This window comes from Pan troglodytes, chromosome 20 (genome assembly GCF_028858775.2).
Source record: "Pan troglodytes isolate AG18354 chromosome 20, NHGRI_mPanTro3-v2.0_pri, whole genome shotgun sequence".
In the NCBI taxonomy this organism is placed as follows: Eukaryota; Metazoa; Chordata; class Mammalia; order Primates; family Hominidae; genus Pan; species Pan troglodytes.
The window spans coordinates 46,139,995-46,164,160 of record NC_072418.2 but is presented as its reverse complement, the minus strand read 5'-3'; the positions used below and the strand labels follow the sequence as shown (position 1 = coordinate 46,164,160).

Sequence of the window (24,166 nt, the reverse complement as noted above, 5' to 3'; positions counted from 1 at the left end):
AGGATGAAATTGACAGAAGACTGATCACTAACCTAGAAACACATTGAGAGAGAAAAAAAACTGCAAGAATATAGTTGGCTAATCATCTATCAGCAACCCTCCCACAAAATTAATCCCTGAAGGAACAAGTAGAAACTACCTCATACTTAGTGATGGTTCCTAAGGTACCACACTGTAAAATAACATCACCTTTATTCCTTCTCTTCTTTTCTTTCCATGACAGATACTTCAGTACAAGAAGTACTCCTGGCCTTTCAGGTAGAGCCACTGTCGGCATCCTGATTGGAGTACTGGCCAGTGTGGCTCTGATCTACCAGCCCTGGCGTAGTTTATTTCAGGAAGACTGGCAGGTATGATGGCCTTTCCTTTTGTCCTGTTTCCTGCAGGGCTGACTGCCATGCTTGGGGGAGGGAAAGGACTTCTTTGCCGGTATTTGGGACTGGATCTCCTCCTCCTCCCACTAAACTCCTGCTTCTCAGCACTTATTCCTGCAGGTCTCTTCTCCCCTGTTCTTCATGCTCCCTGTACCCCACTGTCTCCTACAAATGATTATCCTCAGCCTCTGCTCATTTGTTTCCCAGATTCAATACCTTATAAAACCCTCTTGATCCTTTTTTTTAACATCTCTCACTTGTGTCATTCTCTCCATTCCCACAACCTCAATAACTGCTAGAGGTACTGTTTGACTTACCTCCAGTCTTTGAAATCTTCCTTGTGTGTGACTGCCTTGTTACCTTCCTAAATTCTAGTTAACTCCCCTATTCAAAAATCTTCAGGGATCTACTATTGTCTATTTGATAAGTTCACATTTCTTCTCTTTACTAATTTTTACTGTTTCCATTACCTCTATTCCCTAGTGTAATTCCTCCATTCTAATTAAATCTGTCTGTCTACACATCCCTTCCCTTCCACCTGATATACACATAGAATGCTTAGTTCCAATGCTATGGCTAAAAACAGTGTGATCTCCCATCTACCATCTGCATTATGGGCTTACCCATAGCCTTCATCACAAGCAACCTCTGACCTCACAGAGGAAAATGACTCCAGCATTAATGTGTAAACCTGAGACTCAGAACACAACCTACCTGTGATTGAGAACCTTTTCCTGATGACCAGCTCATATGTTCATGAACGATACAGAAATGAAGAAGGCAAGGTTTCTACCCCAAGGAACATAAAGCCTAAGATAGATGATAAGACCAGAAAAATAATTATAATACCAAAATAGAAAAAAAGTGAATGCCACAAGAAATCAGAGAAATCTGAGGGGAAATACAGCTACACATTGGAATCACTGGAAAATGTTTTTTTAAATGGATGCCCAAGCCCCACCCAGAGGATCCAATTTAATGGTCTAAAGTGAGACTCAGGCATTGGTAATTTTTTTTTTTTTTGAGACAGAGTCTCACTCTGTTGCCCAGGCTGGAGTGCAGTGGCACCATCTCAGCTCACAGCAAACTCCACCTCCTGTGTTCACGCCATTCTCCTGCCTCAGCCTCCCAAGTAGCTGGGACTACAGGCAACCACCACCACACCCGGCTAATTTTTTTGTATTTTTAGTAGAGACAGGGTTTCACCGTGTTAGCCAGGATGGTCTCGATCTCCTGAACTCATGATCCACCTGCCTCAGCCTCCCAAAGTGCTGGGATTACAGGCATGAGCCACTGCATCTGGCAGGCATTGTTAGTTTTTAAGTCTTCCCAGATGCTACTAATGTGTAACCAGGATAAAGAACAGCTGTTCTAATAGGTAAAACTTAGACCTAAATTAATGCTTATTAGCTGGGAGTATTGGAATTATCTAGGGAAATTTTTCAGCATACATAAGCCTATACTTTCCTGGCCCTATTCATTAATGGCCTCCACAAAGACCTCAGTAATCCTGCTGAGAATCACAGGCTACATGGAAAAGTCACTTTATTTGATATGTAAAATTATATGAAAAGCATTTCAAATCATAAGTGGTAAAGGATGCTAAACTTTCTCTATGTTATATTAATGGATATGTTACTGATATGATTGTTCCAGAAATTGTATGAGATTCCTAGAAATTAAATATGTTATCAGCCATAATGTCATATACCACAGAAGTAACTAACTTTTTATGTGAGCTGTGTTATCATAATGAATTCTCATCCGAGTTTTAACCATAGTCATTTAAAATCTTTGTCATTCACAGATGTTGTTTTTATTCTTCCTCAAAGCATTTCCAATCAGCTACAGTCCAAAATTGCTTCCTTTTCAAGGAGATTTATGGAAAAGATGCTGACAAGAACTCTTTAATACAAGTTTCTGATAACTTTCAGATTATAGCACTGGACTGTCTAAGAACTTCCAAAACTTTAAGAAACAGGCTGATATCTTCATAAAATTCCCAGCCTAGACCACGCAGGAAAAACACTGATTTCATTGAAACAATTGATAATAATGAGGATAATGTTTTTATGATTTTTATTTGAAAATTTGCTGATTCTTTAAATGGTTTGTTTTGTAGATTTATGGAATTTTTTTCTTTTAATCTATCTATAGCTTATAGCAGTTCAATAAACTATACTTCTGGGAACCGTAATTGAAACATTTACTTTTGCTGTCTACCTGACTGCCCCATAATTGGGCAACTATTCATGAGTATTGATATGTTTATGGTAATACAGATATTTCCACAAGTACGGCAACAATCTGCTCTGTTTGTAACAAGACACATTTCAAATCATTGGTTATATTACCAAGGCTTTGACTGGGATGTTATATTCAAGAATATAGATAGAATGAACCAGTATGAACTGCAGGCAAAGTCTAAACTCAGCCTTGGTTTGGCTTCCTATTCTCAAGAGGTTTGTAAAAGTTTAATCTGAGATTCCTTATAAAAAGTTAGAGCAAAGAAAATTTTAAAAGAGCGCCTACATGGTCCATTGCTACTCTTGCTGCACTTATGTAAAGAATCAGACCACGTTTGAAGAAACTCAACCTATTTTGCAAACAAATTTATTCTACTGAAATTATCATTGGTAAAACTAGAGATGCCCATAGAGACAAAAATTATGTGGAAAATAAAAACTGTAGTACACCGGTTATGAGATTGCAGCTCTGTTCATTGTTTCTGTGTTTTTATTATCCACCTGTAGACTGGACATTACCCTGAATTCTACTAGTTCCTCCAATTCCATTTTCTCCCATGGAATCACTAAGAGCAAGACCCACTCTGTTCCAGAAGCCCTATAAGCTGGAGGTGGACAACTCAATGTAAATTTCATGGGAAAACCCTTGTACCTGAAGCGTGAGCCACTCAGAACTCACCAAAATGTTTGACACCATAACAACAGCCGCTCAAACTGTAAACCAGGACAACAAGTTGATGACTTCACACTGGACAGTTTTTCCCAAGATGTCAGAACAAGGCTCCCCATCATGATGAGGCTCTCACCCCTCTTAACTGTCCTTGCTCATGCCTGCCTCTTTCACTTGGCAGGATAATGCAGTCATTAGAATTTCACATGTAGCTTCTGAGAATAACAACAGAGTGTCAGATATGTCATCTCAACCTCAAACTTTTACGTAAAATCTCAGGGGAAATGTGGTTCTCTCCATCTTGCATACAGGGCTCCCAATAGAAATGAATACAGAGATATTGCCTGTGTGTTTGCAGAGAAGATGGTTTTTACAAAGAGTAGGAAAGCTGAAATTATAGTAGAGTCCCCTTTAAATGCACATTGTGTGGATGACTCTTGCCATTTCCTAAGAGATACATTGTAAAACGTGATAGTAAGACTGATTCTAGCAGAATAAAACATGTACCACATTTGCTAATACTGTTCTCTTAAAATAATTTTAAAAGAATGGGGTGGGCCCTCCCATGTGTCCAGGCCAGGTCTCTGAACACAATCCTCCATCTGCAGTAACAATGCCTAAGAAGATGACATGGACTTGGTCCCGATATGCAGCCATTCCTGTATACCCTTCCCCTGCTGCAGGGCCGTACCAGCCCAGGGCCCAAATCTTCAGCTGCAGAGCTGACAGAGAACATGGGATACCCAGCATCCCTTACCTTCTTCCAGTCCACTGCAGTGGCTACTGGCATGGCCCATTTATCCCTGAGGACACCCATCTGCTGACCCACAGTTTCTAAGAGTCAGACTTTCCTGGCTTCTCTGAGTCCCAGCTACTTTCACTCTGCTGAATCCTTCTTCTCCCCACAGGTGTCATTGCCTTAGCAGACACCTCTTTCAGCTGCAGCTAACAGGTAAGCCAAGACCCAGACCCCAGAGGATAAACAAGGATTTCAAAACCTACTGTGTCCAATGGAGATGCCCACTTGTGAGCGGCAAGCCACCCAGGTGCCGAGGCAAGAGACCGAGGACACCAGCTGTTCCAGTATAATAAAATATAAAAGAATAGTTACACCAGATATAGATCTTAGATATGATTATATATGAATATCATTAATCATTAGTTGGTAGCATTGCTAATATTATAATTATCCTTGGTCTATAATCATAACCTAGGAAAAGCCAGGCCATACAGCGATAGGAGCTGGGGAGACATAGTAAGAAGTGACCAGAAGACAAGAGTGCGAGCCTTCTGTTATGCCCAGACAGGGCCACTAGAGGGCTCCTTGGTCTAGTGGTAATGCCAGCGTCTGGGAAGATGCCGGTTTCCAGGCGAACCATGATGTAGTGGTAGCCTCAGTGTCAAGGAAAAACACCTACTACTTAGCAGACCGGGAAAGGGAGTCTCCCTTTCCCTGGGGAGTTTAGAGAAGACTCTGCTCCTCCACCTCTTGTGGAGGGCTTGACATTAGTCAGGGCGACCCGCAGTTATTCAGAGGCCTAACTGTCTCCCTGTGATGCTGTGCTTCAGTGGTCACGCTCCTAGTCCACCTTCATGTTCCATCCTGTACAACTGGCTCTGCCGTTTAGTTAGCAGTAGCAAATTAGTGAAAGTACTAAAAGTCTGTAATAAGCAGAAATAATGGTGTAAGCTCTCTCTCTCTTTCTCCTCTAGCTCTCTGCCTTGGCTGCCAGGCAGGGAAGGGCCCCCTGTCCAGTGGACATATGACCCATGTGACCTTACCTATCATTGGAGATGGCTCACATTCCTTATCCTGCCCCTTTGTCTTGTATCCAATAAATATCAGCACAGCTTGGCATTCGAGGCCACTAACGATCTCCGCATATTGGTGGTAGTGGTTCCCCGGGCCCAGCTGTCTTTTATCTCTTGGTCTTGTGTCTTTATTTCTACAATCTCTTGTCTCCACACACGGGGAGAAAAACCCACCGACCCTGTGGGGCTGGTCCCTACACCCACTGTACAGAGACAAAGAAATAGAGATGTATACAACTCCCCCAACAACACTGTATCCCAAGACAACGTCCTCTCTGCCCCTCATTGTGGAATTCACTGTCTCTCACCACGTGGGCAGGTGCTTCCAGGGTCTCACAATTCTTCCACAAGAGGCAATGCACACTTTAACATAGCACTTCAGCAAATAAAGTGGTGACAGTTTACCTACTTAGATAAAGTTTCTTAAAAGGTTCTCCCAAATTTCCCCCTGAAGAAGACAGAAAAGGCTTTCCCAATGGTGAAACATTGGCCTCCCCACCTTTCAGAAAAGGAACGCTGAATAGCCACAATAATCTTGCCAAAATAAATTGTAGGCTTGAACTTTATTTGAAACCTCGCAAAGGAGTGCAATTATTAAAACAGAAGCTGCTGGCAAAAGAATGGACATAAAGAAAAATGGGATAGAATTGAGAGTCTAGAAATAAACCCTCACACTTATGATCAATTACTCTTTGAAGAGGGTGTCAAGACAATTTAATGGATTAACAATTCTTCTTTCAAATGATAGTGCAGAAACAACTAGATAACCACATGCAAAACAGTGAATTTACATAACTCTACCTCCCACCATATGAAACAATTGTCTAAAAAATTGATCAGCGAGTTAAATATAAGACCTATAACCATAAAAACATCTTAAAATAGACACAGAGGTACATACTGATGACCTCAAATGTGCCATGGATTCTTAGATATGATACAAAAGCATGAGAAACAAGAAAAAAAGATAAATTGGGCTTTATCAAGATGTGAGCCTTTTGTGCATCAAAGGAAATTATCAAGAAAATATTTAATAGACACCGAATGAGAGAAAATACTTGCAAACCACATATAGGCAGTTTTCATGTTCAGATAATATCAAGAACTAGCTACAACTCAATAAAGAAAGGACAAATCATCCAATTTATAAATGGGCAAAAGACTCAAATAGACATTTCTTCAAAGAAGATATACAAATAGTCAAGAAGGACATGAAAAGATACTCAACATCAATAGTCATTAGGAAAATACAAAGTCAAAGCTGCAATGAGACACCACATCACACCTACAAAACTCGCTACCATTCTTTTAAAATGTTAAATAACAAGTAGCAGTATTATGTAGAATTTGAAATCTTCATACATTGCTGGTGAGAATATAAAAAGGTACAGCCACTAGGAGAAACAGTTTTGCTGTTTCTCAAAAAGCTAATCATAGAATTCTCATTTGAAAGAACACCCATTCCTAGGTATATACTCAAAAAATTAAATCCAGGGACTCAAACAGGTACTTGCATGGGAATGTTGATTGCAGCATTATTCACAAAATATAAAATATGAAAACAATCCAAGTGCTCATCAACACATGAATAAATAAATATGGTGACACATACAACAGAATGTTAATCTGCCATGAAGAGGAATGAAGCTCTGACACCCGCTGGAACATGCATGGACTTTGGAAACATTATGCTAAGTGAAATATGTCAGAAACAAAATAACATAATTGTATACTTCCATTTATATGAAACATCAAGAATAGGCAAATTCATAGAGACAGAGTAGAGATGATCAAGGTCTAGAATAGAACTTACAAAGAGTTATTGCTTAAAAGATACAAAGTTTCAGTTTAAAATGATAAAAATTTTCTAGGGAAAATAGTGGTGATGGTAATTTAACAAGGTGTATGTGGTTAATTTCACTTGATCGTGGATTTTAAAGTGGTTAAAATAGCACATTATTCACAGAACTGTGAAAAATAGATTTCTATTATTTAATTCACCCAGGCTAAGGTGTTTGTTATGGCAGCTGAAGCCCATGAATCCATCATCTGAGCCAGTGTTTCAATGAAAGGCATCAGGTTTTCAATCAAGTTAGCTGGAAGCTCCTGTATCCAGGAGAACCAGAGGCCCCAAAACAAGAGCTCCAGCAGGGGCTCAACCAGCACAGGTCCCATAGGACAGCCTCAGTGTCAGGCTCTGGATGGCATGTGAGGCTACAATGATACAACCACAAAGTGAAAATGTAAGTTCTTGTACTACTTACAGACACTAGGGAGCCCTCGGCACACTTGGAGACCACAGACACAGAGGTCAGTGAGCCCAGGCTTTATTAAGTCCAGGGTGTTATCTGACAGGTTTCCAGCAGGGAGCTTTAATGGATGTGTTCAAAGCAAGCAACAAACACTGGGACCAGGAGCTCACGCTGTGACTGAGAGGTGGTCACTTTAAATGTGAGGGCGAATGTCAGAATTATCAGCTTAAAGAAGCATCTGCAGAGAGGGGAGTCCAGCACACCAAGCAGGAGAGATGCCTCTAAGATTTTATCTCTGGACACCAACTGGAGTCACTTGAACCAGATACAGTATTGAAAACTGCCATGGTGACCAAGCCCTGCCTCTGATTTGAGGCAAATAAACTTACACCTTAAAAAATGAATGCCAAGGCAACATGACACTATGAGCGTCATGATATCCAGGGACACCAGCAGGGTGTGGTACTGTGCCCTGGAGTCAGAATCCTGGGTTCTGGTCCCTGGGAGTGAGAAAAAGAAAATGACTTGTCCCTGCCCCCCTGATATTGATCTTCCCATCCTGCTGCTCCCTCTTCTGCTCCCAAGCCCACGTGCACTGCTCAGCCCCAGACATCACTGCCCCCAGGGTATACACAGTGCCACCTACTGCACACAAACACAAACTCACAGAAGGTGACAAAAATCTGCATTTGGGACATCTGATTGTGAAAGAGGGAGAACAGTGAACATAGAGCCACAGAGACTGGGACTCACGGGGCTGGAAGGTGACGGAGCTGTAACATAACATATGTGTGACCTCGTGTGAAGTGTGCAGATCCACATGGAATAAAACATGCAGCCTGGCCTGGGATTGCTGCCATTCACACTTCCCTCCCTGTCCACCAGAGGGCGACAGAATCCCTCCCAGCCTGGAGCCTTCCCAGGGGATGCCAACATCCCTCAGCGGAACCCACACCCCAGCAGGGTCCACCCTCACCAGGGTCACTTCGGCCCAAGTCTTCAGCGCCCTCCATGCTCCCAACACGGACTCTGTCAGCTCCTCTCTGACCTGGCGGCCGCCAACCTAACACCACTCCCTCTGTAGGTAGCTCCAGCCCCACACACCTGCTCCTTCCCTGGGCCCAGCTAAAGGCATCTCCCAGGGCAGCGATGGTGCACGCGAAGCCACACTGGATGCTTTCCCCTCGTGACCTCCCTCCATCCTCATCAACTCTTTCTGTCACTGCTACCTAAATGCCTGCCCCTGCTCCATCTGTCCTGTTCTCTGGGGCATCCCAGGCCAAGCCTAGCGCTGACACAGAACAGCGGCTGCCTGAGGGCCCACAGCCTCCCCGGGAATCAGCCAGGCACCCTGTGTCCTGCCTGCCCGCTGCAGCCCAGGGGGCCCAGAGAACGTGTGATGGTCACACACAGGCACCATCCGGGATGTGGCCACCTACCACCAGCTGTCCCTTGGGAAGACAGACCTCTCCTGTGTGCTTGCGGGGAGAAGGGGGGTGTTATTTTTCCTTGCTCCCATAACACAACTCACCCCCACCTGCCCTCTCAGGTGTGAGCAACTTCCCTCCAGACAGGATCTCTGGCCACTGCCTGTTCCTCCTCTACACACAGCAGCTTGGCCAGGTCAAAACCCTCAGGACAGACCCCTGGGTATGTCAGCACTGGGAGGGCTGAGCCCACCATGGCCACGGAGTAAGTCGGGATGAATCTCTCCAGCTCTGAACCCCTGCTCTGTCCCAGGCTCCCCCTCCTGCGTCTCAACGAGCCATGTCCCGCGGGGTTCCTGGGTAACTCCCCACTTCCTCCTGCACCACCACGGGGAAGGTGTGGTGACCACAGGACAATCAGCTGGGCAGAGAAGAGAAGACATCAAAGGTGGTCAGGGAGAACATGAGAAACCCTGAGCTCCAGCTCAGCCGCCAGACCCCAGGGAGCCATAGAGTGACCGAGAACTGTCCCTTTGACTATGGGCCTCACAGCCCCACTGAGCAATCAGCACAGGCCTCTCCTCCCAAGAGGCATGAGAGATTCACCCTGCACACCTCCAGGACGGATAGTTTCCTCTGGGACACCCAGGTCCTGAATGTCCATCCTTGGAAGCTGCAGCCAAGCTAGACACGATTAGAGAAAGGAAGGGTCCCTCTTACCAGACAACACACAGCTCACCCACAGCACAGTGGGACGTCACTGTGACGGGAACCTTGTGCAGCTCCTGCACTGAAGGGGAGAGCCAGATGAGGATGGAAGAGGGTAAAAGGTATGAATGTGCACCCCACCCCAGAGCCATGGGTACAGCAGGAGGCTGAGGCCCAGGACTCTGCTTGCCCAACCTGCAGGGTATGTGTGTGACTGTGTGGGTCTGTGTGTGTCTCTTCTGTGTGTGTGTGTATGTGTGTCTGCACAAAGTGTGTGTTGAGGTTTGGTGAAAGAATCACCGCTGAAAAATGCAGAGGCCTCCACAATTCCCAGGGACCTGAAACACAGACAAAAGGAAAAAAAGGAGGGACAAGGAGGCAGAACTGAGAGAGGAGGGGACAGAGAGGTGTCCTGGGCCTGACCCCGCCCACGAGCTTGGGAAGTGCTCCTGCCCCGGGAAGAGGCTCAGCACAGAAGGAGGAAGGACAGCACAGCTGACAGCCGTACTCAGGAAGCTTCTGGATCCTAGGCTTATCTCCACAGAGGAGAACACGCAGGCAGCAGAGACCATGGGGCCCCTCTCAGCCCCTCCCTGCACACAGCTCATCACCTGGAAGGGGCTCCTGCTCACAGGTGAGGAGAGAACTTCCTGGGAGAGGACAGGAGGAGGAAGCAGAGTGACTGGATGGGGTCTCCTGGAGAGGATGGGGTTCCAAAAAATGAAAGAAGTTAGCACTATGGGAGGCTGAGTTGGGTGGATCACGAGATCAGGAGTTCAAGATCAGTCTGGCCAACACTGTGAAGCCCTCTCTCTACTAAAAATACAAAAAATTAACCAGGTATAGTGGTGTGCTCCTGTAATCATAGCTACTCAGGAGGCTGAGGCAGGAGAATCACGTGCACCCACGAGGCAGAAGTTGCAGCTAGCCAAGATAGCACCACTGCACACCAGTCTGGGTGACAGGACAAGACTCCGTCTCAAAAAAAAAAACGAAAAAAGGAAAAAAAGAAAAAAGAAAAAAAGGGAAAGAAGGCTCTGTTGGAGCCTGGATGGGGGAAAATACACCAGAGGGTCAAAACAGGAAAGTCACATTGAAGCGGAATTGGTAAGTGGTAGGAAAATCTTAAGTGTTCTGTTTTCCTGATTAATCATCAGGGGCCACTATATTTTGAAAAATGATAATAATAACTATATCAGATGACACCTCAAATGAAAATATAAGCAGGACATGAAACACTGTCCTCAGCAAAAAACCTCAACAATTGGGGGAAAAAAACCACCCAGGGCATGGAAGGCCCTGAGAACTCTCACATCTACAGGAGTCTGCAGCCTGTTCCAAGCACTGGGGTGAAACCAAGATCACAAAAGTCACTGTAATCACGGAGCTCACGCTGTCATGGGAGGAAGACAGACATGCTAAGCGATCTAGAATGTGAGATCAGGTGTTGACAAGAACCCTGGAGGGAGCAGAGCAGGGAAAGGTCAGAAAGGGAAGACCCAGGGTCTCTGAAGGAGGTGTCAGGAAAGAAGTCTAAGGATGCCCTGATGTGAGCAGGACCTGAGAGCAGTGTGGAGGGGGCCGTGCAGACCCCTGGGGAAGAGGATTGCAAACAGAAAAATGCCAAGGTCAGAAGTGTTGAAGGAATGGGGGTCATGCAGCTGATCTTGACCTAGTAGGACAGTAGGACACACACACATACACTCACGCCCCTTTAGTGTGTGTATGTGTTTGTATGTGTGTGTTTGTGTGTCTTCAAGGCTGAGGATTGAAGAGACCTTCTCAGGACCCATCTTTTCACCCCAATACATAGGTCTCAATATTAACTGATGCTCTCTGTACCTCCTAGCATCACTTTTAAACTTCTGGAACCTGCCCACAACTGCCCAAGTCACGATTGAAGCCCTGCCACCCAAAGTTTCTGAGGGGAAGGATGTTCTTCTACTTGTCCACAATTTGCCCCAGAATCTTGCTGGCTACATTTGGTACAAAGGGCAAATGACATACCTCTACCATTACATTACATCATATGTAGTAGACAGTCAAAGAATTATATATGGGCCTGCATACAGTGGAAGAGAAACAGTATATTCCAACGCATCCCTGCTGATCCAGAATGTCACCTGGGAGGACGCAGGATCCTACACCTTACACATCATAAAACGAGGTGATGGGACTGGAGGAGTAACTGGACATTTCACCTTCACCTTATACCGTGAGTGCTTCCACATGATCCCTGGGTGTTGGGGGGCAGGGATCATTTCTACTTCACACACACAGGATTCTCAGGCCTGGACTCTGCCTGTGTCCCTCTCTGCATTAAGTCCCATGCTGGGGTTCGGGCATTTAGTGCAGTACACACACAGAGGAGACAAATTTCAACAGATCAGAATTCCTTTCCTGCATCCAGACCCTGCAGACACTTGCTGCAGAGGAAGGAGAGTCTGATGGGGGACTCAGCAGGAGGAGATCAGTCTCAGCCAAGCACCTCATGCCCTCTTCATAAATTTGACCCTGAGAAAGACCCTGGAGAACTGAGTAGGGCTGGCCTGAGGGGCCCCCTGAGATACTCTCAGAGCAGCTCAGCTCTAGAAGCCTCAACGCCAGACACCTGTCCCTAAATCCTTGCTCCAGATAAAGCTGAGGAGCCTGTGCCAGGGCTGGATTGTGGCTTCTTGGGAAGGTCTTAGTGGGACCAAGAATTTACCAGCTGTCTGAGGACTGTGTCTCCTGGAGCTGCTCACCAGCCAGGGCTCAGCCCTCAGAGCCTCATCTGGGCAAGGACAGAGCTTTCGTCACCTGACACTCAGAGTGGAGAGGACAGAAAGACAAGCTTTGTAGGCCATCAGCCAACTCCCTTTGAAGGCTTAGGACAGTCCATAGAAAGTCTAATGTCCCCGGAAGCAGAAACAGAAGAGAGAAGATGTACCTGGTAGCAGCTTGTCCACAGGGATCTGATGTAAAGGTGTTATCTCATGGAAGCAAATTAATAATAAATGCTGTTTGTGTGAAACCTCCACTGTGCCAAGCATTAGGTCAGGTGACTGTGAATCATTTAACATTTATTCACAGATAGCATGAAAAGCCACAGTCCATTTGCCATTTAGCTTATTTGATTGAGAGAAAACTGAGGCACAGGAAGGCACAGTCACTGAACCAGAGTCACACCAACACAAAGGGGAGATCGGGGTCACATGAGGTCTGTCTGCAGCCACAGGCCCATCCTCTCCTCCACCAGAAGTGAGGGCTTACTGGGTTCCAAGCACCCTATAGTCATTTATTGGCTCAAATCCTCTCTTCTTAGGCATCCAAACCTCAGAGAAGTGAGAGCAAATGGTCAGCTGATTAGTCTGTACTCCAGAACTAAATCACCTGCCTCAACCATCAGAGTCATTGCAAAAAAAATGTCCAGGCCTCCCCCTCAGATCTTAACCCCTATCACTGAATGTGAAATCCTGTGTTTCCCAAAGTGCCCATGTCACTGTCATGAGATGATCAAGGAGAGGACCTTGTTTTCTTTCCCCACTCATACCCTACACCAGTACAGGCCCAGCGAGAGAGACACACTCAGGAGCTCTCCCATAACAAATGAAGGAATGGAATGAAGAAATAAATGATCCAAAACCTCTTTAGAGACTGGATCTTGGATGCAGAATCCTAGGAGGTTCTAGCCACACCTGTCCCTTGTCCTTCAGAGGCTGACACCCATGTTTCATCCCCCCACTACCTCTTGCCCCTAAAGCCACCCCACCTCATGTAATTCTGAAGCTCTTTGGCCACCAGAGGGTTCTCAGGGCTCTTTGGTCCTGGACTGTGGAACTGGGGCACCTGGTCCCTGGGGTCTCTGAAGTCAGTGTAGCCCTCACTGCTCACTGCCATGGTGTCTCTGCCTCTCTCTGCTTCTCTGTGTCCCTCATCTTCCTCCCACTTCATTCTGACTGGCAAGCCCTGTCCTGCACAGCTTCTTCCCCCACCCCTAGGCCTTCCCCAGACACTCTCTCTAACTAGGCTGGCTGTTCTGTTCCCTTCCTCCTAACACTGTGGCCTGGCCCACCTCCTAGGAAATAGGAAAGGCACAGAAATCACCTGGAGTTGCCACTCCTGCCAGGCTTCATCTCGAGCCAATGTCCCCAGGTCACTAAGAGAATGAGCTTCCACTGTACTCCCTTCAAGGCTCTTTCCCTCTGTGAGGCTGACCTGTGGACAAGACAATGGGACAGGGATAGGCAGTTCCTCCATCCACTCATAATTGCCAAACAAGTTCTTCTGGCCTTCCGCACATACACACACAAAACAATTATTGAAATGGTGTTTTGTAGTCAAGAAAGATTTTAATGACTCCAAGTCTGCCAAACAGGAGGACGGAGGTTTATTAGTACTCAAATCAGCCTCCCCAGTGGATCAGCAGTGGATCAGGGGTTAGAGATTTTCAAGGATAGTTTCAGGGTCACAGGACTAAAAATTGAGTACTGCTCATTTTTTGGTGATTGTTTGGTGATGGAATCATGCGGGCGGAGGGAAATGATCTGTTTGTGCTAGAATCCGCCTCTAGGTAGGGACCACATGACTGGCTGAGCCATTAGTCATAGGTATGAATGAGGTCAGCCGGTTGCCAGAATGCAAAAGAATGAGAAACATCTCAAAAGACCAATCTCGCTTTCTACAATAGTGATGTTATCTATAGGAGCAATTAGTTACAAATTTTGTAAACTCTGGCCAAATGACTTTGGAGCAGTCAGGGATTATACAAACTGTGCCTACATTTTAGCAGAATTCAGTTCCCTCCTATAATCTTAATCTCATGGTCTTTCACTAGTTTGACAAAGGCAGTCCCTGGGCAAAATAAGGGTGTTAGTTTTATGGAGGAACTATTATCATTCTTGCTTCAAAGTCAAACCATAAACTAAATTCCTCCCAAGGTTAGCCTGGCCTATGCCCAGAAACGAGTGAGGACAGCCAGCCTGAGACTAGATGCCAGATGGAGTCAGACATCCTAGTTTGCTGTCACTGCTGTAATCTTTGCACTGACTCACCAGGTTGTCAGAGGCTGGACAGGCCTGCAGTCCCCAAAGCCCATGGACTCATTTCTCCTGTATCACTTGGGACTCCATCCTCAACCTGCTATGCAGCTCACATTCTCCTGTCACTTCCTAGAGACTTCTGGCTTCCTGTCAGGCATAAAACAAGCTTAAAATTTGTGACTCCATTCTAACACTAAGTAAAAAGTCAACAACTCATTAAAATCCCTCAGAGATGGCTGGGCTGAGTGGCTCATGCCTATAATCCCAGGACTTTGGGAGGCCAAGGCAGGCACAAGGTCAGGAGATGGAGACCATCCTGGCTAACAGGGTGAAACCCTGTCTCTACTAAAAATACAAAAAATTAGCCGGGCTTGGTGGTGGATGCCTGTAGTCCCAGCTGCTTGGGTGGCTGAGGCAGGAGAATGGCATGAACCCGGGAGGCAGAGCTTGCAGTGAGCTGAGATCATGCCACTGCACTCCAGCCTGGGCAACAGAGCGAGACTCTGTCTCAGAAAAAAAAAAATGCTGTTAGAGAAATGAAGAATGCTTTTGATGCTTACTGGTAGACTGCACACTGCTGAGGAAGGAACCCCTAGCTTGAGGATGTGTCAATAGAAACTTCCAAAACTGAAAGAGGAAAGTTTAAAAAGGGTGGGGAAAAAAAGTGGAACAACATATTCAATTTCATATTTAATATTTTTTTTGACAATAGCAATTTCTAAATTTTGTAGTTGTGGGACAACTACAGAGACTGTAACATACACATAATGGGAATACTGGTGGTGTTGCGGACCAGTTGGAGGTGGCCAGGTGGGTGCTATCTGATGGTTTTACTGCCTGTGCCACATACAACTGTTTCCTCATGATGATGCCATTTTCATAAGTTAGAGTTCTTCATGTGGGCAGACACATGAGCCATTGGCATCTCACTTAGACTCTTCCTATTTCACACAAACTTAAACTCTAGTGGTGTTTCCTGAGCTTAACAGAAAATGAAGAAAGCATTCCACATACCTGTTTTGGGGTCCTCCCCATTTTTCCTAACTCTGCACAGAAATTAGAAGCAGGGAGTTCTTTCTATATTTACTAACATAACACACATCACTTCTTTTAATTTGGCATCCTTCCTCCCTTTATGTAATTGATGCACTGACCAGTTCTGTCCTTTTAACGGGACTCTCTCTACTTAAGGAGTTGCTAATTTCAAATCACCTTTGGCATCTTTCTTTGAGCATAATGTGATCCTGCTGGAATTCACGGCACACCTAAACCTTATTTTGGTCTCAAGAGAAATACTACTACCAGCAATTGATCTTAGATGTTTGGATCATCAGTAAAAGTTTCCACTTATGAAAACATTTTAATGTTTCCTCCAAATTTTTTTTTGTTACTAGAGTCAGAACACAACATGAGGTCTAAATTCCTGACAATTTTTTACGGGAAAATTACAGTATTCCAAATTGAGCATCGGAAATCCAGAAATCCACAACCTGAAATGCTCAAAACTCAACCCTTCTGACCACTGATGTGATGCTAAAAAGAAGTGCTCACTGGCGCACTGTGGATTTTAAATTTTTCAGATTTGGGATGCTAAACCAGTACATATACGGCAAATATTCCAAAATTAAAAAAATTAGAAATCCAAAACACTTTGTTTTAACCTTTCTGCATAAGGAGCATTTTATCTGTATGAACTATAGGCATGAAGCTGTACAGGAGATCTCTAGAACCTCCTTGTCCTGCATAACTGAAAACGCACAACCATGGAACAGCACCCTATTCCCCTGATCCCAACTCCTGCAAACTACTATTCTACTCTCTGATTCACTCTGGAATCCAGTGATATGAGGTACATAGAGTAGTCAAACTCAGAATCAGAGTGGAATGTCTAATGAGAGAAAGTATCTGCAAGACTTCTTCCCAAATATTGGTCTAATATCCACCAAACACATATGGTCCATGAGGGCCAGACTTCCATCATCAGTTCATGTTCGCCCTTTCCACCAGTCAGTTCTGCATTTGCAAACATCCACATGTATTTCTAGAAAGATCCACATGGTCCTCACCTGCCCTCTACAGGGGGAAGGGAGCATCTTGGACCCAGAACAGGGAACATGGTCTTGGTCCAAAGCTATCAGCTCTTGCCTGTCCCCTTCACTCTTTGTAGGTCATTCCTTGGACTCTGCTCTATCTTGAGAGGTCACTGGCTCAAGTCAGTCACTATGAGACACCTGGGAAAACTGCCCCACCTTGTGGCTCCACTGCCTGATGACTGAACTGACCTCCAGGCTTGACTCTGGTCTCCCCTGTGTTATTTATGCTGAAGTACCCAGTCCCAGGCCAGGCTTTCCAGTACCCAAAGGGTTTAAGGACAATGGGAAGTTCCATCATCCATCTCTAGGATGTCCTTGGAAAGGGAAGCTGCAGAGAAAACATACCTCGGGGGGCAAAGTAAGACTGAAACTAAGAAGATTCCAGCACTGCATGCTCCAAGTGAGGACCACAAGGTGGGCCAGGAAGGCAGTTGGAGTCGGAGGGACTCAGAGAGGCATTGGGTCTGTGACTGCTGGTCCTGTGTCTTTCCATGACCCAATGCTGCTGCTCAATTCACACTTGAGAAAGTCTGTGCTTCTCCCACATAAAGCAGGCAGCCTCACAATCTCTGAGCTCTCAGATTGCCATGCATCAGTCTTTAACACACACATCTTCCATGGGCTTTTAAGGACTTGGGTGGGCTGAGAGGTGGGAAATGCCAACTTTGATTGAAAAATGCCTTTGGAAGAATCAAAGATGCCACACAGGGCAAACCTCTCTCTGTTTTCTGCACAGTGGAGACTCCCAAGCCCTCCATCTCTAGCAGCAACTTAAATCCCAGGGAGGCCATGGAGGCTGTGATGTTAACCTGTGATCCTGCGACTCCAGCCGCAAGCTACCTGTGGTGGATGAATGGTCAAAGCCTCCCTAAGACTCACAGGTTGCAGCTGTCCAAAACCAACAGGACCCTCTTTATATTTGGTGTCACAAAGTATATTGCAGGACCCTATGAATGTGAAATACGGAACCCAGTGAGTGCCAGCCACAGTGACCCTGTCACCCTGAATCTCCTCCGTGAGTATCCTCTGTTCCTCTGTGAGCCAGGCTGCCATCCCAAATACACATGGCCAGAGGCCAGGCCTCTCAGTCCCTCTCAGGTCCAAGTACAGAGACCTTTACCCCTGGACATCAAAGCTGGCCATGACTTTCTGCCCCAGGCAAAACAGAGTAGGCCTAGGCTTGATCCACAATAGGAGAAAACAGGCTGCTCCTCTCATGGGAGACTCAGGTTCCACAGCTTGTGATGGGAGAAACAGGTGAATGTCTCAGGCTCCAGATCAGTGAACACAGCGGGGATTTGGCTGGGACTTCAGTGTTGCGACTTGGCTCACAGGGTCACTGTGGCCCTTCCACAGACCAGGATTTTCCCTTCCCTCTGACAATGTCACCTGTGACTTTATAATCTTTGCTCCAGATGGCCTGGATGCCCCCACCATTTCTTCCTCATACACCTATTACCATACACGGGAATTCCCCAATCTCTCCTGCCTCACAGACTCTCACCCACTGGCAGAGCATTCTTGGCTGATTGATGGGAAGTTCCAGCAATCAGCACAAGTGTGCTTTATCCCCCAAATCACCAAAACATATAGAGGGGTCTAGGTCTGTTTCATCCATAACTCAGCCACTGGTGGAACAAATCTCATAATCAAGAGGATCATAGTCCCTGGTGAGTGGATCCCTGGAGCATTGGCAGTATGTTTTCCAGTGAATTCTATCTAGCTATCAGGGAAGAGCCACCTGCCCTCTGCAAAGGGAGAGGGAAAATAAAAAATCCAGCACAGGGAATATGTTTCTGCTCCAAAACCACCAGCTTTTGCCTGTCCCCTTCACTCTTTCTAGATCATTCTTTAGACTATACACTGACAATGAACAATCTGAAAGGAAATTAAGGAAATAATTTCAACTCACATTAACATCAAAAGGAATAAAATATTTTGGAATAAGTTTAACCAAAAAGGTCAAATGATTATACCCTGAAAACTACAAAACATTGCTGAAAGAAATTAAAGACGATATCAATATATGGAAAGACATTTCATTTTCATGGATTGGAAGAATCAATATTGTTAGAAAGACAATACTACCCAAAGTGAGTTGCAGATTCAATGCAACCCCTAGCAGAATCGCAGTAACATTTTTTTGCAGAATTAGAAAACTCTGTCCTAAATCTGAACTGACAGGCTCTTATTAATGACTGCCACAACACAAACACTGAGAAAAAGAGGCAACCATGAAAACGTGGAAAGTTCTGATGACAGAAAATAGCAATCAGCCTTTCTCACATCCCAAAGCCTTAAAAAATATATGAGTGCAGCATGGCCAGTATGGAATTGACCAAAAACTAATCACCAAGCTAGAAACGTGGTGAGAGAAAAAAAGGGCAAGAATATCTTTGGCTTATCACTTCCCACTTTTGCCTACTAATCTGATGCTGAAAAGAAATGCTCACTGAAGCATTTTAGATTTTGAATCTTTCAGATTTGGGATGCTAAACCAGTAAGTATATGACAAATATTTCAGAATCAAAAAATGTCAGAAATCCAAAACACTTTTTGTCCTAAGTCTTATGCATAAGAAATACTCAGTCTGTGTGAACTATAGGCATCAGGCTTTACAGCAGATCTCTAGAACCTCCCCACCTTGCATAACTGAAACTGCACACCCATGAACAACTTCTGATTCTCCCCACTCCCAGCTCCTGGCAAACAGCAGTCTCTTCTCATATTCACTCTGGAATCCACTTACATGAGGTCCCTAGAGTAGTCGAACCCATGGAATCAGAGAGTAGGATGTCCAATGAAAGAAAATATTTGCAAAATTTCCCTCCAAACTTGTCTCATATCCATCAAACAAACATGGTCCATGAGGACTAGATTTCCAACAGTTCATTCCCACACTTTCCACCAGTCGTTCTGCTTTTGCAAATGTCCACATGTATTTCTGGAAAGATCCACATGGTCCTCACCTGCTCTCTGCAGAAGGAGAGGAAACTTAAAGAACCCAGGACAGGGAACATGGTTCTGCTCCAAAGCCACCAGCTCTTGCGTGTCCCCTTCACTCTTTCTAGATCATTCCTTGCACTCTGCTCTATCTTTAGAGGTCACTGGGTCAAGTAAGTCATCATGAAACACCTGCAAAAAACTGCCCCACTTTCTGCCTCCACTGGCTGATGACTGAACAGACCTCCAGGCTTGACTCTGGTCTCCCCTGTGTTATTTCTGCTGAAACATCCAGTCCCAGGCCAGGCTTCTCAGTATCTTCAGGGTTTCAGGACAATGGGAAGCCCCATTATTACTCATCTCTAGAATGTCCTTGAAATGGAAGCTGCAGAGAAATCTCATCTAGGGGGGCAAAGTAGGATGGAATTTGGAAGGGGCCCAGTAGTTGCACATTCCAGGTAAGGAACCCAAGGTGAGCCAGCAAGTTAACTGATTAGGGAGGGACTGGGAGGGGTACAAGGGGCTGTGACTCCCACTGATGTGTCTGTCCATGACCCAACACTGCTGCTCAATTGACACTTGAGAAAGTCTGTGCTTCCGTACAACAGAGCAGGTGGCCTCACAGTCTTTGAGCCCTTAGATCATCATGCATCTTTCTTGTGACAGAAGCACCAGCTATTGGCTTTCAAGGACTCAGGTGGGCTGAGAGGTGGGAGATGCCAACTCTGACTGAAGTATGCCTGTGGAGGAATCAAAGGTGCCACACAGGACAATCTTCTCTCTGTTATCCACACAGCAAAGCTGCCCAAGCCCTACATCACAATCAACAACTTAAACCCCAGGGAGAATAAGGATGTCTTAACCTTCACCTGTGAACCGAAGAGTGAGAACTACACCTACATTTGGTGGCTAAATGGTCAGAGCCTCCTGGTCAGTCCCAGGGTAAAGCGACCCATTGAAAACAGGATCCTCCTTTTACCAAGTGTCACGAGAAATGAAACAGGACCTTATCAATGTGAAATACGGGACCGATATGGTGGCATCCACAGTGACCCAGTCACCCTGAATGTCCTCTGTGAGTATCTTTTGTTCCTCTGTGGGCCAGGACACCAGCTTAAATCCAAACCACCAGAGGCCAGGCCTCTCAGTCTCTCTCCGGTGCAAGTATAGACACCTTTACTTCTGGACATCCGAGGTGGCCATGACTCTCTGCCCTGGGAAAACCTAGGTAGGCACAGCCTTAACCAGGAATATAAGGAGAGGGGACGCTCGTGTCATGGGAGACTTGGGGCCTAAAACTTGTGATGGGAGAAACAGGTGAATACCTCAGGCTTCGGCTCAGTGAACATACAGGGAGTTTGGCTGGGACTTGAAGGTGTGTCTTGGCTTAGAGGGTAACTGTGTCCCTTTAAGAGACCAGGAACATCCCCTTCCCTCGGATGACATCACCTATGGCTTTATTCTCTTTGCGCCAGATGGTCCAGACCTCCCCAGAATTTACCCTTCATTCACCTATTACCATTCAGGAGAAAACCTCTACTTGTCCTGCTTCGCCGAGTCTAATCCACCGGCACAGTATTCTTGGACAATTAATGGGAAGTTTCAGCTATCGGGACAAAAGCTCTCTATCCCCCAAATTACTACAAAGCATAGTGGGCTCTATGCTTGCTCTGTTCGTAACACAGCCACTGGCAAGGAAAGCTCCAAATCCATGACAGTCAAAGTCTCTGGTAAGTGGATCCCAGCATCCTTGGCAATAGGGTTTTAGGTGGAGTCTATCTGGCATTCAGGGAAGAGTCAGGAAAACATTTTTATTCCCAGCCTGTGTCCCATGGGCACAAGCAAATCCCAAATTCTCCTCCTGAACCCTCCCAATTTGTCTAAGAACTTCCAAAACTTTAACAAACAGGCTGATATCTTTATAAAATTCCCAGCCTAGACCAAGCAGGAGAAACATTGATTTCATTGAAATAATTGACAATATTGAGGATAATATTTTTATGATTTTTATTTGAAAATTTGCTGATTCTTTAAATGGTTTGTTTTCTAGATTTATGGAATTTTTTTCTTTTAATCTATCTATAGCTTATAGCAGTTCAATAAACTATACTTCTGGGAACCGTAATTGAAACATTTACTTTTGCTCTCTACCTGACTGCCCCAGAATTGGGCAACTATTCATGAGTATTGATATGTTTATGGTAATACACATATTTGCACAAGTACAGTAACAATCTGCTCTGTTTGTAACAGGACACATTTCAAATCATTGGTTATATTACCAAGGCTTTGACTGGGATGTTATATTCAAGAATATAGATAGAATGAACCAATATGAACTGCAGGCAAAGTCTGAAGTCAGCCTTGGTTTGGCTTCCTATTCTCAAGGGTTTTGTAAAAGTTTAATCTGAGAGTCCTTATAAAAACTTAGAGCAAAGAAAATTTTAAAAGAGGCCTACACGGTCCATTGCTACTCTTGCTGCACTTATGTAAACAATCAGACCACGTTTGAAGAAGCTCAACCTATTTTGCAAACAAACTTATTCTACTGAAATTATCATTGGTAAAACTAGAGATGCCCATAGAGAGAAAAATTATGTGGAAAATAAAAACTGTAGTACACCGGTTATGAGATTGCACCTCTGTTCATTGTTTCTGTGTTTTTATTATCCACCTGTAGACTGGATATTACCCTGAATTCTACTAGTTCCTCCAATTCCATTTTCTCCCATGGAATCACGAAGAGCAAGACCCACTCTGTTCCAGAAGCCCTATAAGGTGGAGGTGGACAACTTGATGTAAATTTCATGGGAAAACCCTTGTACCTGACGTTTGAGCCACTCAGAACTCACCAAAATGTTCAACACCATAACGACAGCTACTCAAACTGTAAACCAGGATAACAAGTTGATGACTTCACACTGTGGACAGTTTTTCCCAAGATGTCAGAACAAGACTCCCCATCATGATAAGGCTCCCACCCCTCTTAACTGTTCTTGCTCATGCCTGCCTCTTTCACTTGGCAGGATAATGCAGTCATTAGAATTTCACATGTAGTAGCTTCTGAGGGTAACAACAGAGTGTCAGATATGTCATCTCAACCTCAAACTTTTACATAACATCTCAGGGGAAATGTGGCTCTCTCCATCTTGCATACAGGGCTCCCAATAGAAATGAACACAGAGATATTGCCTGTGTGTTTGCAGAGAAGATGGTTTCTATAAAGAGTAGGGAAGCTGAAATTATAGTAGAGTCTCCTTTAAATGCACATTGTGTGGATGGCTCTCACCATTTCCTAAGAGATACGTTGTAAAACTTGACAGTAATACTGATTCTAGCAGAATAAAACATGTACCACATTTGCTAATACTGTTCTCTTAAAATAATTTTAAAAGAATGGGGTGGGCCCTCCCATGTGTCCAGGCCAGGTCTCTGAAAAGAATCCTCCATCTGCAGTAACAATGCCTAAGAAGATGACATGGACTTGGTCCTGATATGCAGCCATTCCTGTATACCCTTCCCCTGCTGCCGGGCTGTACTAGCCCAGGGCCCAAATCTTCAGCTGCAGAGCTGAGACAGAACATGGGATACCCAGCAGCACTTACCTTCTTCCAGTCCACTGCAGTGGCTACCGGCATGGCCCATTTATCCCTGAGGACACCCATCTGCTGACCCACAGTTTCTAAGAGTCAGACTTTCCTGGCTTCTCTGAGTCCCAGCTACTTTCACTCTGCTGAATCCTTCTTCTCCCCACAGGTGTCATTGCCTTAGCAGACACCTCTTTCAGCTGCAGCTAACAGGTAAGCCAAGACCCAGACCCCAGAGCATAAACAAAGATTTCAAAACCTACTGTGTCCAACGGAGATGCCCACTTGTGGGCGGCAAGCCACCCAGGTGCCGAGGCAAGAGACCGAGGGCACAAGCTGTTCCAGTATAATAAAATATAAAAGAAGATTAGTTATACCAGATATAGATCTTAGATATGATTATATATGAATATCATTAATCATTAGTTGGTAGCAATTACTCTTTATTCCAATATTATAATAATCCTCACTCTATGATCATAACCTAGGAAAAGCCAGGTCATAAAGAGATAGGAGCTGGGGAGACATAGTAAGAAGTGACCAGAAGACAAGAGTGCGAGCCTTCTGTTATGCCCAGTCAGGGCCACTAGAGGGCTCCTGGTCTAGTGGTAATACCAGCGTCTGGGAAGACACCCATTGCCAAGTGGACCATGGACTAGAGGTACCCTCAGTGTCAAGGAAAAACACCCACTACTTAGCAGACCAGGAAAGGGAGTCTCCCTTTCCCCGGGGGAGTTTAGAGAAGAGTCTACTCCTCCATCTCTTGTGGAGGGCCTGATGTTAGTGAGGTCCACCCACAGTTATCTGGAGGCCTAACCGTCTCCCTGCGATGCTGTGCTTCAGTGGTCACACTCCTAGTCTGCCTTCATGTTCCATCCTGTACACCTGGCTCTGCCGTTTAGTTAGCAGTAGCAAATTAGTGAAAGTCCTAAAAGTCTCTAATAAGCAGAAATAATGCCGTAAGCTCTTTCTCCTCTCTCTCTCTGCCTCAGCTGCCAAGCAAAGAAGGGCCCCCTGTCCAGTGGACACGTGA

At 45.1% G+C, this 24,166-nt stretch overlaps 2 protein-coding genes across 4 annotated transcripts in view; both read left to right on the top strand.

The window, feature by feature from the left end:
* The first annotated feature begins 9,929 nt into the window (after positions 1 to 9,929).
* Positions 9,930 to 24,166, top strand: part of LOC100613994 (pregnancy-specific beta-1-glycoprotein 5) — a 37,935-nt gene continuing 23,698 nt past the window's right edge. Inside the window, exon 1 of one of the 2 annotated variants that reach the window (XM_063800761.1) lies at positions 9,930 to 9,993. The gene's annotated coding sequence lies outside the window, so the exon portion shown is untranslated. The remainder of the gene's footprint in view (positions 9,994 to 24,166) is intronic. The other variant, XM_063800760.1, reaches the window with a different exon arrangement.
* PSG4 (pregnancy specific beta-1-glycoprotein 4) lies at positions 9,958 to 22,913 on the top strand. 2 transcript variants are annotated; one of them, XM_063800762.1, is made up of 6 exons: positions 9,958 to 10,123; positions 11,339 to 11,704; positions 17,340 to 17,618; positions 20,343 to 20,621; positions 21,022 to 21,276; positions 22,227 to 22,913. In XM_063800762.1, the coding sequence occupies exons 1-6, from the start codon at positions 10,060 to 10,062 to the stop codon at positions 22,241 to 22,243; spliced, it is 1,260 nt and encodes a 419-aa protein (XP_063656832.1). In that variant the 5' UTR covers positions 9,958 to 10,059; the 3' UTR covers positions 22,244 to 22,913. The 2 variants fall into 2 exon arrangements, with proteins under 2 accessions (XP_063656832.1, XP_009433990.4); XM_009435715.5 differs by lacking the exon at positions 22,227 to 22,913 and having other exon boundaries at positions 9,980 to 10,123; positions 21,022 to 21,314.

What these genes read in the sequence shown, in the direction of transcription:
- PSG4 (XM_009435715.5), top strand. Translation starts at nt 10,060, where the DNA reads ATGGGGCCCCTCTCAGCCCCTCCCTGCACACAGCTCATCACCTGGAAG. An exon ending in GAAGGGGCTCCTGCTCACAG is followed by an intron (nt 10,124 to 11,338) that starts GTGAGGAGAGAA and finishes TGTACCTCCTAG; the next exon opens with CATCACTTTTAAACTTCTGG. An exon ending in TGTCACCCTGAATCTCCTCC is followed by an intron (nt 17,619 to 20,342) that starts GTGAGTATCCTC and finishes TTATCCACACAG; the next exon opens with CAAAGCTGCCCAAGCCCTAC.